This window comes from Stegastes partitus, unplaced genomic scaffold (genome assembly GCF_000690725.1).
Source record: "Stegastes partitus isolate 25-593 unplaced genomic scaffold, Stegastes_partitus-1.0.2 Scaffold2631, whole genome shotgun sequence".
NCBI lineage: Eukaryota > Metazoa > Chordata > Actinopteri > Pomacentridae > Stegastes > Stegastes partitus.
The window spans coordinates 6,644-24,970 of record NW_007580362.1 but is presented as its reverse complement, the minus strand read 5'-3'; the positions used below and the strand labels follow the sequence as shown (position 1 = coordinate 24,970).

General features: G+C 40.8%; 2 protein-coding genes across 3 annotated transcripts in view; both read left to right on the top strand.

Moving 5' to 3' along the window:
- Nucleotides 1–429: 429 nt before the first annotated feature.
- On the top strand, nt 430–10,138 carry pmela (premelanosome protein a). 2 transcript variants are annotated; one of them, XM_008305802.1, is made up of 12 exons: nt 430–581; nt 1,775–1,870; nt 1,970–2,116; nt 2,634–2,768; nt 4,018–4,179; nt 4,753–5,037; nt 5,118–5,984; nt 6,087–6,248; nt 6,355–6,457; nt 7,582–7,787; nt 7,876–7,966; nt 9,561–10,138. In XM_008305802.1, the coding sequence occupies exons 1-12, from the start codon at nt 530–532 to the stop codon at nt 9,706–9,708; spliced, it is 2,454 nt and encodes an 817-aa protein (XP_008304024.1). In that variant the 5' UTR covers nt 430–529; the 3' UTR covers nt 9,709–10,138. The 2 variants fall into 2 exon arrangements, with proteins under 2 accessions (XP_008304024.1, XP_008304023.1); XM_008305801.1 differs by having other exon boundaries at nt 6,084–6,248.
- A 7,495-nt stretch (nt 10,139–17,633) lies between these two features.
- prph (peripherin) overlaps nt 17,634–18,327 on the top strand; it is a 6,178-nt gene continuing 5,484 nt past the window's right edge. Inside the window, exon 1 of the mRNA XM_008305800.1 lies at nt 17,634–18,265. Within this exon, the coding sequence (XP_008304022.1) occupies nt 17,634–18,265 (632 nt within the window). The remainder of the gene's footprint in view (nt 18,266–18,327) is intronic.

Sequence of the window (18,327 nt, the reverse complement as noted above, 5' to 3'; positions counted from 1 at the left end):
GTACAGCATTTTCATTAACTATGCAAAAAGTATTTAATACCGTCTAATAATGCACTTTTTATAGATGCCTGTTACTTTGTGTTCATTTGAATTATTAACATGCACTTTACCCATATTTTTCTGTAAGTCACTTTGCAATTTCCTGAGCTCTTCATTGGAGACATTGCATTTATGATTAAAGAATCAGAGAAAGGTGATTGAGTTCACATGAAGCAAGCTTTGGTGAGAGCATAAAATGTAATACAAATGATAACAATGTCAAAAGGTACGAGTAAAACCAAACAGTTCCGGCAAAGCACAATGAAAGTTAACAAAACTATGTTCCTCCTGATCTTGGTGGGGGTGGTGCCAGTCTGCAGGCTCCCAGTGATGTCAGAGGTGAGAAGAAACTTTATGGTAATTCAGATTCGAGGCCTTCTTAAAGAGAGTGAGGAGACATTCGTTAAGTCTGTGTGGGAGTTTGCGTTTGGGGTTCAGGACTGCAGGGTGAGGATCGGGGCTCAGAGACAAACAAACAACCGACCACAGGATGAGGAGTCTAGTGCTACTTGTTTTGGCTTTTACCTCGGCCACTGCTATAAGTGAGTACCTGAAATTACAGAAGACTTCTTTTTAACATTTGTTTTCCTTTTATTTGAATCATATCCATTGTGTTACAGGTGCATTTTGTTCAACAATAAATGTATTCTTTTATTTAATCTTCTCTAAATAGTCACGTAAGTTAAATTCGTGGATTTTTTATGCATCTTTTTCGTCTTTTTTTGTCAGAGAAACTACAATAAATAGCAATTTTCTGTTGCACCTGCAACTCGTATAAAACATCTAAAAGAAAAAAAGGAAATCTGCAAAGTAATGAAATGAAATGATCTCACCTTAATTATAGATTTTGTCTCTTGTTTAAGAAAACCAAACTGTGGCAGCCGAATAAGTGTCAAAATTATTTGTTTCGATGGAGTCATTTTTCTCTAAGTTATGCTTGCTCTTTGTAACAACCCAGAAGTATATCATTTGAATTACTGCGACTAAAGCAAACCAAAACAAACTTCTGCCTCCTCATCAATTCCAAGTCAGCGTTTCTTGGTTTGGATAACAAATTAAACAGCCATTTCACGCTTGTTTCATGCTAACACACTCCACGCTTTGTTAAAATGAGGGAAGACGGATCAACCTTGACGTTTTAATTTTACGCCACTGAAGTGTTTCTTTTACCAATCTGCATTCACGAGCATTAACTGAATTAATTTCCACTTTGTGGGCTATAATTCAGAAAACCGTCGTTCAAAATGGTATTTTCTTTTCATGCAAGAAGATTTGGAAATCATTAGTCATGTAATAGTGGGGTAATATCCCGCAGTCTTTTTCATATCCGCTCACACACACACATAACTAGCTGGGAAAAAAAAATCCAGTGTCTGGGAGCCTCATTCCTCTCACTGGGATTACTGATGCTGCTGCTCAGCTGATAGTCACATGAAAGGGATTGGGGGGGATTGCAGGTCGTGTGACTCCTGCCGCCACCGCCAGGAACCCTGACACTCCTCACCCCCGACAGCAGCATAAGCACGGGCCTGCTCTCGTTTACATAAGCAACTCTTACATTTTGTTGGTTATTACATTCATTTCATGACTACACTGTCAAAGGTCACACAACTTTAACTCTATATTCCTTCAGCTGTTGCTTCACTCAATGCTTTTATCAGTTATGTATGTTGCTGTGGATTCTTGGAAGATGCTATAGCTTCCCTTCCTGAAGAGTTGTAAAACTTTCTTGCAGGACAAAGAAGTCAGTTCACACGTTACCGATCCTGGAACTCCCGGATGTATCCGGTGTGGAAAGATGGAGACCAGAGATTCAGAAACTGTTGGTCTGGTGAGGCTCGGTCTTCTCCTTCTGGAAACTAAAGTCTGCCCATTCTTTCTGTCAATCTATCTAAATATGTGAAAATGGTGTGTGGTGTATTATTTTCAGGTGGTGAAGTAACTTTTGATCTGAAGAATGACGCCCCCACCCTGACTGGAGCAAGAGCAACCTTCAATATTAATCTAAATTTCCCACCGAACCAGACAGTGCTCTCTGACGGACAGGTGGTCTGGGCGCAAAACTGCACCATCGATGGTAAGATTACTGATAGAAATGGTACACTGGAGGGCTGATACTGCAGTTTACCATGGGGACCTTCTATGGATTGATCAATTTTGTTTTTTGGTTTTTTTAAACAAATGCTCAAAACAAGAAGCAGATACAGAGGACAGTAACACAGAGATGACAGCAAAATCTTTGATGAGCAATGTGCTGTAATCCTAATTTTTTGGTGTATGGTGCCATCCATACAAAAACAAATATTAACTTTTAGACTTTTTAATGTATTTTTTTTAACAGAATCCCCACATAAGAAGTTCGTACCCTTTTTTTAAAAAATATAGGTGAATTATAGATATTTATGAAATATTTTTATATTAATTACCAATTAAACCAAGTCCAATTGATTATAAGCAATAATCCAGTGTATTTTTTTCTTTTCTTTTCTTTGTATTATGATAAAATACAGCTTATTTTCCCTCTAGTTGGTCATGTTAATATGCAGATGCTTATGATTGCCGCCTGTGTGATCGATGCTTGCTGTTGTTTTCAGGACAACAATATCAGCAGGGTCAGGCTGTGTATCCAGACCAGGACCCCAACATGAGTGGAGTTTTCCCTGACGGCACACAGTTCACCAGGAGCCAGAACAGGAAGCCCCGCTATGTGTTTGTGTGGAAGACATGGGGTAAATTACTGTTCTTCTGTTTGAAGCACATGCTGCTTTTCACCAGTATTGTGCGATATATTGTGGTTGTAACACATGAGGTTGATATAGTTCCCAAGTACATTGTAAAAGGAAACTTGCAGGGGAAAAAAAACAAGTCTTCAAAATGCAACAACAACAACTATGTAGCTTTACACAAATCAAATCTTTACACAGAAAAAGAGGAGATCATTAAAAAGCTTTTAAACTCCTATACACATGCGTAAGTCTCTCCTCAGGCCATATCGCTGACAATAAACAGCAAAACCTTCTTATTAAACCAAGTGTCTGTAATCATCTCTCATATTTTAGACTAAAAACATTATTATGTCACACCTTGTAAGAAATGCATGATGGCTTTGATGTCAACATTTACTTTGGTAAAATTATTATTTAAGGTAAGCAGTTTGTTGGTCAGATCATAAGAGCTAATTTGCTTCACAATACAAAACTGTGACCATAGCAGTGCACTAAAACACTCTGAACTTTTTAAGAAATTGCTAAAATTACATCATTTTTTCCAACCAGAATCTGTAAAAACAGAAACAATAATCAGATTTTCAACTTTGTTACAGTCCTTGAACTACTTATCTGTGGCATCTACCGGTAGTTCCATCATATAAACTAGCCAGATCTGAGCTTAAATATTGATATTTTATGAAATTGTGTGCCATGTAAAAATTTGCCGAAAAGCAAGCCATTTGTACAAACCAGATTCTGTAAAAAACACAAAAAATCGGCTTTCCCTGCAGCCATTAGTGACTCAGCTGCAACCAACAGTCATGATCAACAGTCAACAGTCAAATATTTCAGCTAAACTGGAGGCTGTGTTTGCTCAGAGCAGAGAGGAGAGAAGTGTGACGAACAATTTATATGAAAATAAATAGAAGTCGTAAAATATCTAGAGTATGTAGAATCACTATTTTTCCATCAGTATGGGTAAAGCCTTTGGGCATTCAGGAAAATGCTGTTCATGCTGCTTCTAGGTTTTTATTGTTGTTGTTGTTGTTGTTATTATTATTGTTATTGTAGAATTTTTTTCTCTCCTGTTTTTATGGTACTATTTTTATGGCATTTTAACTGTGTCATACTGCATGGATTTGTTGTTTCCATAGACGTGTAGGACAGTGTAAAATGAGCCCACAGTCAGTTAATATGTGATGGGAGCAAAAAACCCCTCAACCAACCAAAAAACTGCACTCCAAATAATCCTAATGTTACTGTATTGAAGGGCGTTACTGGCAGGTGGCAGATGGACCTTCCTCCTCGCTCACCATCGGCACAGACAACGTCCCTCTGGGCTCCTACAACATGGAGGTCGTCATCTATCACTGCCGCGGCCAAGACAAGTTCATCCCCCTTGGATATGCCTCCTCAGTCTTCACCATCACAGGTGATTTCTAAGCTCCAACTTTAGGAAGAAGATTCTACGACATTTGTCTCCCCCATCATAACATCTCTATATTCTATAACAATGTTGTATTCAGCCTTCATTGAGTCAGTCCTAACTTCTGCAGTTATTTGCTGGTACGGGATCCTTATCATCACTAATAAAAATCAACTGAAGAGCATTGTCAAACTTTGCCAAAAAAAAACACTGTCAGTAGCCTGCAGCAGCTCGACAATGTTTATCAAGTAAGAACCATTCAGAGGGCAACGGTCATCTTAGCCAACCCACACCACCCTCTGTATGCTGAGTTTCGACTTTTGCTTTCTGGAAAGAGGTATTCCTTCCCGAAGAGGGCCAAATCAAGAGATACCTCAGATCCTTTGTTCCCTCAGCTGCAGGGTTTAGCTTTAGGCTTGTGTCCTTGCACCGTAGGCTACATACATGGTCATGATCAGTCACCTGATGACATTTATTATTTATGTGTATGTTTCTATGGATTGTACTGTACTGTTTTATGCCTAAATTGGGACAATGAAGACTTTCTAATCTAATGTAATCTTTTTCTTCCATCATCAGACCAGGTTCCCTTCAGCATATCACTTGCCCAAGTCAATGACGTAAACCAAGGCGACCAGAACTTCATCCAGAACCAAGCCATTGCCTTTACCGTCAACCTCCACGATCCCAGCCAGTACCTGAACAACGCAGACATCAGTTTCAGCTGGGACTTTGGTGACACCAGTGGAACTCTGATCTCCAGAGAACGCACCGTCACACACACATACCTGGCAGTTGGCTCCTTCAAACCTCAGGTGGTTCTGATGGCAACCATCCCCAATGGCTGTGGAAACCCCACTGCTGGTGAGATTTTAACTAATTGCTTCTTTTTTAATATCTACATGTATGTCGTTTTGCTCAGCAGCTTGACACTTTTCTTGCAGTTGTTCCCATTGATGCCTCTGCTGTTCCGGCAGTAGTTGTGATGCCCGCCACCCCTGCAGCTGTCCCTGCTGTACCAGCCGAAGGAGGAGATGCTATTGCTCTGGATGTTCCTGCCTCTGATGCCACTCCAGTTGCTGCCTCTGTGCAGCCTGCCGATGCGGCCACAGACACAGAGGATGGAGAAGCAGTCGTGGATCCCAACGCAGAGGCTGTAGAGGTCGCCTCAGTGGCCCCTGCAGTAGATGCAGCTGTGGTTCCAGCAGAACAAGACCCCGCCAACACTGCTGCTCCCGCTGCAGAAGGAGATGTTGCTGCAGAGGAAACAGAAGCTGCAGCAGGAGAAGGAGCTGTTGTTGCCTCCATTGCACCTGCAGCTGAAGAGCCAGCACAAGCTGATATAGATGCTGCAGATGACACAGCAGCAGTGACAGATGTCGCTGCAGAAAACGTGGCTGTGATTGATGCCGCTGCTTCAGTTGCCCCTGTTGTGGAAGGAGAAGAAGTTGCAGTTGAGGTTGCCGACACTGTCACCGTTGCCCCTGTGGCAGATGTAGCTGCAGAGGAAGAAGGCGAGGTGACTGCTGATGCTGATGCTGCTGCTGCTGATGTTGCTGCTGATGTTGCTGCTGCCGATGCTGATGTTGCTGCTGCCGATGCTGGTGTTGATGCTGCTGTTGAAGCTGCCGAAGCCACCGTAGAAGTTGTCCAAGCTGAAACAGAAGCCCCTGCTGATAACATTGTTGCTGCTGCTGCCACTGAACCCACAGCTGTAGAGGAGGCAGCAGCAGCAGTTGATGCTGCAGCTGATACTGAGGCTGAAATAGTGGAAACCGAGAACGAAGTTGCAGCAACTGCAGCTGCTGCAGGTGAACATTTACTGCAACTGTACACAAACTAAAGATGCTGATGGCTCTTGTAACAAAAGGTATTAAGATCAATTTTCTATTGTTCACCGGGTCAACTAGCAGGTGAAGAAGAGGCTGCTCCCGCTGAAGGTGAAGTTCAGGCTGAAGTGGAAGCTGATCCAGCACAGGTTGCCCTCGTCGTGGCTAAAAGACAAGCACCGGAGCTGACGGCTGACTGCACGGTCTATCGTTATGGCTCCCTCGCCACATCTATAGATGTTGTCCGTAAGTCAATACAGTTTCTGTTTTTATGTAAGTTTGTGTGGTTTAATAGAAACAGTTTGGTTTAATTGTGTTCAAATCTCTCTTTCGTCTTCATTCAACTCTGCAGAGGGAATTGAAAGTGTAGAGATTGTCCAGATGTTGAGTGTTGTATCGATGGCGACTGAGGTGGAGCAGAATGCTGTGGACGTCACCATTACCTGTCAGGGAAGGTTAGTAGTGACATTTATCAAATAACTACACAAGCTAGCTTAATAGCAACACAGTTGGAGTTAGTTTGGTTCACTCATTGCCTCTATTCAAACATGTCATAAGTAAAGTAATCAGTCAACATTGTGCAACAGCATTTCTACCATGAAACTGCAGCGTACCGATGACACGGATTCAGACTTCCAAGGTTTCATAAGTAACAAACCTCAGGAACAAATCGGTGCAGTGTTCTGTATCAATATTGTTCTTCAGACTCGATTTCCAGTTCGAACATCAATGGCGAATTACTCCAGTATTACTAATCTTCACTTTGTGACATAGAGCAGTTTTACACTGTTTGAACTGTAGGTGAGCTGGTGTGTTCGAGCTGCAGCGAGTGGGGAAGGTTTGGTTAGACAGAGTGGTGGGAACTTCCTAGATCTGCACATTTTAAAGGAGACAACAGTGAAGAGTTACATTTAAGTCATTTTTAGGCAGGAAGGGATTATTTTCAAGGAAAAACATCTAAATATGTCACTTTGATCCAAAAAGATGAGATTTTAGGGATTAAATCAATGACCAGAGAGGGACTTTAAATCAGCTACATCTAGTAGTCAGTAATCAGAACTGTTTGTCCAAAACTTGAAACACATGCGATCCAAAGTATTGTTGATCTATAAGCAGGCTCTCTTCAATTCTTCAATACTCAAATTACAAATGCAAAAAACACCTGTAGAAAAGCAAGATACAAAAACTGACTGAGACCTTCTGTGCCTGTGATCATTTTGTGTAATCGTCTTAATTAACGTTGCACAGATTTACAAAACCACTGTTATATTATCAACACAAAGGCCACTTTATCATGACGTCCTATGTGTTAACACAGCACAAATTCCAAAATGGTAATAAAGTTAGAAAAAAAAGTGGTCTTGAGACTATTAAACTTTTAGAATTTCATTTAAAATTCTAATATTTAATATAAAATGTGTATTTAATATTATAATCTTCTAGTTGGCTCATAAGAGGATTGGATGTTTAATTTCTTATTGGGTATTACATTTAACAAACATATTTATGAAAGTAACAAATGAAGTTTGATTCTTCTCCTTGTATCAACATCTCTGCATTGTCACTCTCCTTCCTGCAGTTTGCCCAGCGAGGTCTGCACTGTCATATCTGATGCCGACTGTATCACACCACTACAAACCATCTGTAATGCAGCCACACCCTCCCCAGACTGTCAGATGATCCTTCGTCAGTTCTTCAATGACTCTGGAGTTTTCTGCCTCAATGTCTCGCTGACTAATGATGTCAGTCTCGCTGTGGCAAGTGCAAGAGTCAATGTAGCATTAGGTGAGTGCAAGAATTAATTAATAGGCACTGAAATGAATCTGTAAGATTATTTTTTTGATCTCATTTGTACATTGTGATTTCATTGCAGCCTCCGGTGGTTCCCCAGCTGGAACTGCTGCTACAGTTCTGGGTGTTATGGTTCTCGCCTGTGTCGTCTGCTGTGTTGGTTTGATGTACAGGTGAGTAGCCAGTTAATTAGACATGAAGTTAAGGACAAGAACTAAAGCAAAAACAAGAACACCATGAGTGAGGAAAACTAGATCCCGAAAAACACAAATGAAGTTGCAAGCATGAATGCTGCAATTACCGGAAATCATTTTTGGGGGGATTTCATTATATAAAATAGTTATTACTACATATATTCACTAAATATTAATTAGTTTCAGACTGATTCTAGGTTAGTCTTACAGTGACAAAAAATATTGTACTTAATAAAATACCTGCTCAACTGATTAAAATAACTTTTAGAAATTGCACTTAAGCACAGCTTTCCCTACTCTGAGAACAATAATGGTTCGTAAACGATTCCTCAGAAGGCTCTCTGATTCTTTAAAGCGCCATCACTAATTAAAGAACCTTTTTATTTCGCAAATGGTTCTTCATGTACATTATGTGGTCTTTAATAGTACTAAAAGGTTCTTCATTTTTAATGGAGTTTTGGTTTGGTGACAGATAATGGCATAAAATTAGGGTTGGGACTAATCTTTTTTTTTTTTTTTTTTTTTTTTTTAAACGTCATAGATTAATCACCTGGTCTGTTAATCACAAGAAAACTGTGAGAAATCCCCACAACAACTTCCCAAATTTTAAACAGATTTTAAGTGTTAATCTGTCTAATGAACAGTCCAGAACCTGAATTGTTAAATTTATTATCATGGAAAAATGTGAAATGCTGAAAATTCTGAAATTTGACTTTCTGCTTAAAAATTACTTAAACCATTATCAAATCCGCTGATAGTTCCTTAAAGAACCTATTGTTGATAAAGTTCTTTGGTGCACCATTTATGACGTCCTAAGGAAACATTTTTGTTTATTCCTTAAAGCATCTTTAGGGGTTGTTTAAAAAAAACATCTAAACATCCATCCATCCATTATCTATACACCGCTTAATCCTCACGAGGGTCGCGGGGTTGCTGGAGTCTATCCCAGCTGACTTATGGCGAAGGCAGGGGACACCCTGGACGTGTCACCAGTCTATCACAGGGCTACACTTAGAGACAGACAACCAAGCACACTCACATTCACACCTACGGACAATTTAGAATCACCAATTAACCTCAGCATGTTTTTGGACTGTGTGGGAGGAAGCCAGAGAACCCGGAGAGAACCCACGCTACATGGGGAGAACACGCAAACTCCACACAGAAAGATTCCGGTGCCCCCACCAGGATGCGAACTGGCAGCCTTCTTGCTGCGAGGCCACAGTGCTACCAACTGCGGCACCCTGCAGCCCACATCTGAATATATGATTCTTTAAAAAAAAAAGAAAGAAAAAAAACAACTCTCACTAAAAAGTTCTTTGTGAAACTAAAAGTAGTTCCTCAATAGCATCTAGCAAATTTATTTTTCATGGTGTCATATTTTAAAATATCGCCTGCACCTCTGAAATGCCTCTATTACTTTGGTTTCTTGTTGTGAGTTTCCTTTTCTCCCTCAGAAAGTTTGACCTTTAACACCAAATAAAGTCATACAATTTCACAAGGGATACTCTCATCTCCAGGTTATCTCTGTCATTTTGTACTAAGTCAACTCTCCTGTCTCGCTGTGTCACAGGCGGTTCAAGCAATACCAGCCGCTGAGAGAAGACCTTGCAGGAAACAGCAGCTCTGCAGTAACATCAGTGCCTTTGCTGTTGTGGAACCTGCTGAGTCGACAGTCACCTGGGGAAAGTCGTCCACTGCTTCAGGGAAGGATTGTGTGAATATTGTTTCCAGTTTATGCATTTAACATTTGACACATCCGCTAACATACCAGCTTTATACATACAATACTGTCTGTAGTGACACTGCCGCTCCCCGCCATGAAACCAGAACTGATTATATGAACCAGCCTCATGAACAACAGATGCTGCAACTGAGAGTCAGTTGTGTAATAAATGAAGGTGTATTAAAAATGTTGAAACTTTTGTAGAGAAAAGTGATATTTATTTTGACCTATACTATTTTTATTAATTGGCACTGGTAGTTTATAGAAGCCATAACCTTTCATTTGTGGCCTGCTTATATTAAACCAATTGGAAAATCAATGTTATCACATTTCTCTTCAATTTATAATGTAATTTAAATCGAGTTCATCACAGAACATTATCATGTTTGCTACCCTGAAATAAATAAAGTGGAACTTTAACACCCTCTTGTGTCTCTCTGGGATATTTCTGTTCACCCTGAGGTGATATTCACATGATTTTTAGGTCCTCGGAATTTAAAGAACACAGAAACTGGAGCCCATTCTCAATCCAATGACTGCAAACAGCACCATTTAAACATTTCATTTAACTGGAAAGTAAACACAATACGGCAAGAGTCAGTAAATCTAAACAAAACGTACACACTCTGATAAGCCACAACATTAAAAGTAGCTGCTTGATATTGTTCATGTCCACTTCCTGCTGCCAAAGCCGCACTGAAGGAGCCCTGTGGTATCAGAATCAAAGACGTCAGCAGCAAATACTTGAGGTCTTTGAAGTTGTGAGATGAAGCCTCCATGGATTGGACTTTTTCATCACATCCCACAGAAGCTCAATCGGATTGAGATCTGGTGACTTTGGAGGCCAAATCAACACCTTGAATTCTTTGTCATGTTCCTCAAACTATTCTTGAATAATTTTTGCACTGTTGCAGGTAGCTTTTTCCTGCGAAAAGTGTCCGCTGCCATCAGGAAATACTGTCACCACAGTGAGGTTAAGATGGTCTTCAACAAGGCTTATGTAGGTGGTACATGTCAAAGTAACATTCACATGAACGCAAGACTAAATGTTTCTCTTTGAAACATTACCCAGAGCATCATACTGCCTCTGCAGAATTGTCCTTCTCCAATCCCAGCAAACATTGTGCACTGAATCATGGTTTTTCAATTTTCAATATAGATGTCTCTTTATGGTAGAAAAACTGTTTTGAAAGTTGTGCCAACATCCCAGGTATAACCTAAACATCTGTAGGTTGTCCCTCTTGATATTCTGACAAAGGGGAGCTGGTATATTTGATTTCCTTTGTGTGTAATCCATTGTAAAATAAATTTTTAAAAAATAAGTACAATAACAGCCATTCATTCATTATCTATACCTCTTTATCCTGTAGAGGTTCAAAGGGGGCTGCAGCTTATCAAAGCTGACCTAAGGTGAAGGGCAGAGTACACCAGGCTGCCTGTTCATCAACACAGAGAGACAGACCATCATTCACACTGACACTCACACCTACAACCAATTTAGATTAGAATTAGTCTAAATTTGGCTTTGGATTGTAGGAGGAAGCTGGAGCACCAGGTGAAAATTTACACAGGTACAGAGAGAACAACTCCACACAGAAAGACCTTCAGCCTGAGATTTGAACCCAGAACCTTCCACCTGTGAGGCAACAGTGCTAACCACTGCATCACTATACTGCCCAAATACAATAAAATAAAATAAAAACTCTAGCAAAGGAGAGGAAAACACAAATAACAGCAGAAGTGGGGATTATATCCATAGCATTTCTTACACCATGTTCTGGCCTACTGACAAATCCATGTTGGAACAGTAGAGGGAGATTTGTCAATGTCACAGTCCAGAGGCCTGTACAAGTAAGTTTGTCATGTTCCACTAGAAGAGGAGTATAATTTACATATAGATGTACATAAATGGCATAAACATGTTTTATACATTTAAAAAATAGACATCAAGTATTACTAGGCTTTATATGTAGAGTTGGTGTTATGTGGCCATCTCATCACAACCACTTTACAAGAAAATAAATCAGCAATCAAACTTTAAAAAAAAAATATGAATATGATATAAAGTATATAAATATGATCAACATTTCCTGGTTTGTGAGAGAGCGTCCGATTGGACCACTACCGGACATGGAAACAATGTCCTCTCTGCCACATAACCACATTGCAGCTTTAAATGCCCAACTATGACTACTCTTGGCCTGAAACTTGCCTGGTCAGTGAATTCTGACATCTCTTCCCCAAGAAAATGACACACCGGACATCCACATGGTGTAAAAGAAAATGTGATTCATCAGAACAGGCCACCTTCAGTTCAAATGTTCATGTGTCCATTGTAGGTGCTTTCAGTGGTGGACAGTGTTCAGCATGGGCAATTCTGACTCACGTGCAGCCCCAAATCCAACATGCTGTGACACTGTATGTCAGGATGCCTCTCTATCACAGCAGCATTAAGGTTTTCAGCAGTTTGTGCTACAGTAGCTCTTGAGTTAGATGAAACCACATGGGTCAGACTTGACCCCCATGACCACTTCACTGGTTGTCCTTTTTCGTTTCCACTGCATACCAGGAACACCCCAATGGACTGAAGATGCTCTGAGATAGTCGCCTATATCCATCACAGTTTTGGTTCTTGTTAAAGTCTCCCCTTACACTGCCCATTTATTAGGCTTCCAATACATCATGATTTGATAACTGTTCACTTGCGGCCTCATGTATCCCACCACCTGACAGGTGTCACTGTAATGAGGTAATCAATGGTATTAAGACATTACATATGTAGCACATCATTCACCTCAGTGATGTTATTGTTGTGGCTGATCATCATACACATTTTATGATATTAAAAGCAGAATAGCCCATAGTTGCTTTACATTCTGTAGTAATGTCTGACAGTGCTGCTTTAGTGTTGCATTTGTTTTGCTCCATGACATCAATTACAAACGTGGAACAATTTTTTTAGTCCTTACATAAATTGTTTCAATATCTTTATTTCAATTATTATTTTTTTTTTTTTAATTAAAGATTCTTGAAGTAATGTTAAACAATCAATTTTTTTACATGAATCTCATCAGCTTTAACGGCTTTATCACCATAGCTAAAGAAAAGTATAAATAAACAGAACAGCTAGACAGAGTTTAAGTGATTGCACATTTACATTGAGTCAGAATAGTTGAGATGTAGAGTATGTTGTCAAACTACCAACACATAACACCTAAAAATCAGTTCTAAACATAATAAACAGCTGACTACAGCAAAATACAACTTCGTGAAATACTGTATGTACAAGCATATTGTGAACATTTACATACCCATTTAGGAGTAGCAGCAGATGTGGTCAGAAAGAGCAGTGGTTATAAGAACACTGCAGCTGAGTGAACAAAAAAATTATGACCATCACGTACTGTAGTCTGCTCAATTAAAATGATTTACTGTTATGTTGCAGGCTAACTTCATGTATTGAACCGACAAAGCACCGCTGATGCTAACATTCCCATCGTATGACACACTGCAGTACAGGAAAAAAAGGCTGACGTCATTGCAGCAAAGTCTTTAATGGAAGAAGCTATGGCCGACATGGCAAGAACAAAGATGTGGCGTGAAAGATGGAAAGTAAAGGGAAAGATGGATTGCATTGCAAAATCTTTGGCTTGCAAAGTGACATTGATTTTAGTTTTTCAAGGCTGTCGTTTTATTATTTAATTTCTGTTTCTGCTGATTATATTTGTGTTCCTTTGTGATATACAACTGTGTGGTTAAAATGGCATTTGGGCAGCAGATTATTTAAAAAAAACAAGTGCATATTGTTCAGCTCTCTCACTTAAATATATTGGGATGTCAGGAGGACTTTTGTATCAGCATGTATCCTTCATGCATTTGCTGCTTCACAATGTCCTTTGACTGTCTCTCTCTTTCCTTACATGCATTAGATTCCAAATGAAATCCTTCCAACAGACTTGTGTAACACTGCAGTGTTCCATTACAGTAATTACCGAACACAGCCATGAATCATGTTCCACCGTTAACATGTCACATGTAGCCAGAGCTGCTCAGCCTTCTTCATTCATTACTCTGCAGCTAAAGCGACCAACAGCCCTTCTGGGAGGCCATCGTTTTTCACAGATGATCTCTATCTCAGCTTTGACAGGCCTACAGCTTTTAATAGGTCACTGCTCGTCTCTTGTCCCAGTCAAAGCAAACCTCCGCTGCTCTGGGAACTGTCACCTATAGCTCCAATTCAAGCAGCGTTGATGTTTGTCAGATAGCTGGGCTCTTTCTAACTTCTGACTTCACTGTGGGCAGTGAAACTGGAGACGAGTCGGTGAGGTGACACCACCCAGGCAGCCACACAGCTCTGATTAATTTGAATGATTCTTTATTGCTCACCACTCCCTAGCAACAGATCCTAAAAGGGATGTAGTTTCCTTCAGTCGTCCTCAACGCTGCAAAAAACCTTTTTTTACGACTACAGGGATGTAGCAATAAGTTTTGCCGCAGTCTACAATCAGCATATCCAGTCCATTAACCAGCTCACGCCCTCATCTCTTACCAGAACTCATTGTTCTAACGCAAAAAAAAAATGGTTTTTTTTCCAACAATAATACCACATCTATCAAGTCATTCTGTGCCTTTACAACACCTCTTGTGTGTAGAATCTAAACAGTTCCAGCTTTGGATAACTGAGGAGCTACATCTTATAATATTACAACTTTTAGCACTCTCAGCACTCACACCCATTTCACCAGATGTGCAGAGGTTAGAAAGTAAGCAGGGGTGCATCTTGTCAGTTTTTTTCACTGTACAGGAGTTCAAGAGAGATTGTCAAAAAGAATGCAACCATATCCCTATTTATATGAAACTAGTTTGTCTTAAGCAGAACCTTACCAGATTATACTCATTGATTTTACTTTATTTTCCAAAAAATAGTGTCAGTCAGATTTGATTTGCAACATTCAACAACTAATTTAATCTGTCTTAATGAAGAACTTTGTAACTATAAAATTAGATGCATGGATGAAGATGATGGAAGCTTAATGTTTACAGTTTATAGTAAATCTGTAAAATGCAACAAGCACTCTGAGTCATGACAGTAGAAAACTGTCTGAATGTTTAAATAATCAGCTTAAATGCATGCATCAGAATACAGAAACCAGTTTATTTGCAATCACATGCATTTTTCAATAACCTTATTCATACCATAGTTGACATACAAAGATATTGCACAAAACAAAAAAACATTCTCAGCGGTTTGCAGAACCGTCCAGTATAGGTTGGAACACTAATATCTCTCACAATTACCTGAGTTGACTCAAATCAGAAAGTCAGATTTTGTCAGACTGCACATATAACCCTGTTTAAACAGGATCTGAGAATGACATAATTTTATAGCTGTAAATTTTCCTCTAAGCACATTTTTTAATGCAGCAATGCTTTGTGCTGTTTTTACAGCTTGCTGCTGTGTAAAACACAAGTTTGATCAGATTTCTCTTCAGAAACCACACCCAGTGCATGGACTTTATATCCAGGATGAACCCCATCACCTCCATAATGAAATCACAATACAATATGTTTATTCCCTATATTCCCATATGACTGAGACATCTAAAGGCCTGTTTGGATTTGAAACATGACACACACACTGAGTTCAGCTTTTGAAAAAGGCAACAGATATTCAAGTCCGACAGTGCTGAAGAAGAAAAATTGAATTTAAGGCCCCAAAGGGAATTCTCAGAGAACGAGAAGGATCAATTGCTAATGGTAACATCTGGCTGATGGTTAGTATTACTGACACAGTCCGGTCCACAGCTATGGAGCTGTGAGTGTATGTGACATATACACGCTGTTAAGTAGAGTGTGGAAATGCAGATAAGCTCAACATTGATAAGAAACTTTGGCAAAGGCTGTCCTGGCAGGCTGGAGTAGCTTCTGGAAAAATAACAGGAAGAAAGAAAGTGAGATGTGCTCTGTGCAGAGAGAGTGAGACAAAGGGGGAGACAAAGGGGGAGGGAAGGAGAGGGGAGCGCTACTGACCATAAAGCAGGTTGATTAGATTACAGAGCTAAGACTAGCAGGCCATTTGTTATAGAGAGAGAGAGCCAGACCTCAGCAGCAGCAGCAGCACATCTAGAAGGAGCAAAGCCAAGTGCATACATGTGTTTATGAATGACAGTTAGAGAAAAGAGATTACTGCATGTTTACTACAGCGTGCTGCAGATGCTCCATTAGGGAGAGGAAACCCAAAGTTAAATTCAATTAGCAAAATGCTGAGTTTGAATGAAAGCTGTTGACTGATGTGTAACAGTGTGTGAGTTCATGTATTTGAAGAAGAAGAAGCAGATGTGACACAATATTTCATGTTTGGTTGTGAGATATTGGAGAGCATAAATGGATAGAAATGTATTAAAGGTACCAAACATCACTGGGGACACAAAGGGAGGAGAGTGCCACACCCAGTCGACACAGAGCATGCTCGGTATTACGTCAACTTTATGCTGCCTGTCTGCAGACCACAGTTAAAATGACTTAGAGACACACATGCACACACACACAAATTGCAGAAAGATTTGAAGGTGCTGCCTCACCAAAGACCAGAGTGTTCATACTGGTATATGTGAAAAAACATCTGACATTAAACAGAGAATATTGAACCATCTATATATAGAGAAAATTACTCTGAGTCATAGCTCAGTGTTCAGGGGTTGATTTAATTTTTCAAAGTACTACGGTGGGTAATTAGAAGTTTTTAGTCGCTAGACCCCGTGCAGTGTGTTTCTCAGTCCATCACGTCATTTTATTCAGTTTTACTTTAGTTCTGTCTTGTAGTTTGACTCTTAAATCCCTCTGAATGTGTCTATTTATATTGGATGCATAAAAATCTCTGCAGGAGAAATTCTGACACCATATCTAAAGGGGAAAATACAGTTGCAGACATATAATGCTATAAAGGTGGGTATTTTTAGTTTGAACATTAAGCATTAATTGTGCTTAATTGGACATATAGTGCAACAGTGATTCTTAAGTTCCACCAAATAAAACCCCTGTGTCCTCTGAAGCTTGTGATCATTCATTTCTGGGGAGTCACTGAGTTCGTAGATCTGCCATGACAACAGTCACTATCTTCAGCCTACGTCATTTGTCAGTCGTGACTCTACTTGAACTCACCGGGATGTTACCTGCCCTGAAAAACTCACAGTTGACCAGAGACACAAACGGAGTTATCTGACAACTTATACTCAGGGATTACTGGATATAGTGCATTTCGAGGGGATAGAATAACTGCAGAGTCATGGCTCTGTCCCAGACGCCCAGAATATCAATAAAGTATTCCATTACAGTAAAAGGAGAGAGACAGAGAGGAAAGAGGGAGGGAGACAAATGGAAGGGGAAAAGAATCAAATCAATGTGATTCAATTCAGGTTAGAATTTCAGATTTCCTCACTGAGAAGCAGGAAAGAGAAACCTTGACACATTTGAAATTAATGTTAAGCAAGTGTAGGCAAGAGCAAAGTCCTGTATTTATAGGTATAGGAATAACATGGAGGAACAAATACAGCTGACTGAGTAAGCACCGGTGCAAAGTGTCACTGAGGGCATAAACCAGAGAGGGGAGGAGGGCTGGGCGTGAGGAGACATCTTATCAAAGCAGTAATGTGGAGGCCAGTGAAGCATCCAACCGAGTGCTCTGGTTAAAAAGGGTGAAACTGTCGAGACAGAGAGAAAGACAGAGCATTGGTGAAATCACAGCGAGAGGCAGGATCTACCTCTGGAGGGTAGGGAGTGGTCAGAGCTGGTATGCTGATGAGTGATTGAGAGAGGAAGGCTTCATGTGGGTGGGGTGAGGAGAGATGAGGGAGGGGGAGGCGTGATGCTGAGGGGGCACCTCGCCTGAGAGCATAAAAGCCCTCAGCACTCTCCAGTCTGATGTCCTGTTGCTTCACGAGCATCTCGAAGCCTCCAGCTCTCCACTTTCACACGGCGACAGAGAACAGAACCAGAACAACCATGAGCATTTCTTCAATGCATACCTCCACTTACAGGCGTACCTTTGGAAGCCCTCACCCCATCCAAATGTCCACCTACTCCCCCGTGTCCTCTCGCGTCCCCATGGCCGTGTCTGGGGGACGCTACATGCGTTCCATGTCACCTGTGGTGGCCTCCCGCTCCACCACCTACCACCAACAACGCTCCCGCCCCACCCAGCAGCCCCCTCGCCTCTCCTACGACAAGGTGGACTTCACCCTGGCTGAGGCCATCAACCAGGAGTTCCTAACCACCCGCAGCAACGAGAAGGCTGAGCTGCAGGAGCTCAACGACCGCTTCGCCAGCTTCATCGAGAAGGTTCGATACCTGGAGCAGCAGAACGGCGCGCTGCAGCAGGAGCTCAACCAGTTCAAGGGCCAGCAGCAGCACGGCCAGCCCAACCGAGCCTCAGAGCTCTTCCAAGATGAGCTGAGGGAGCTGCGGCGCCAGCTGGATGCTGTCGTCAAAGAGAGGGACCAGTATCAGCTGGAAAGGGATAACCTGGCTGAAGACCTGACACTGATGAAGCAGAGGTTGGTACCAGTTTGAGGTGAAGATCAGATAGATAGATAGATAGATAGATAGATAGATAGAT

Coding starts and splice junctions, on each gene's coding strand:
- pmela (XM_008305801.1), top strand. CDS start 530: ATGAGGAGTCTAGTGCTACTTGTTTTGGCTTTTACCTCGGCCACTGCT. Junction 2,769..4,017: donor GTTTGTGTGGAAGACATGGG/GTAAATTACTGT, acceptor ACTGTATTGAAG/GGCGTTACTGGCAGGTGGCA. Junction 7,967..9,560: donor TGTGTTGGTTTGATGTACAG/GTGAGTAGCCAG, acceptor GCTGTGTCACAG/GCGGTTCAAGCAATACCAGC.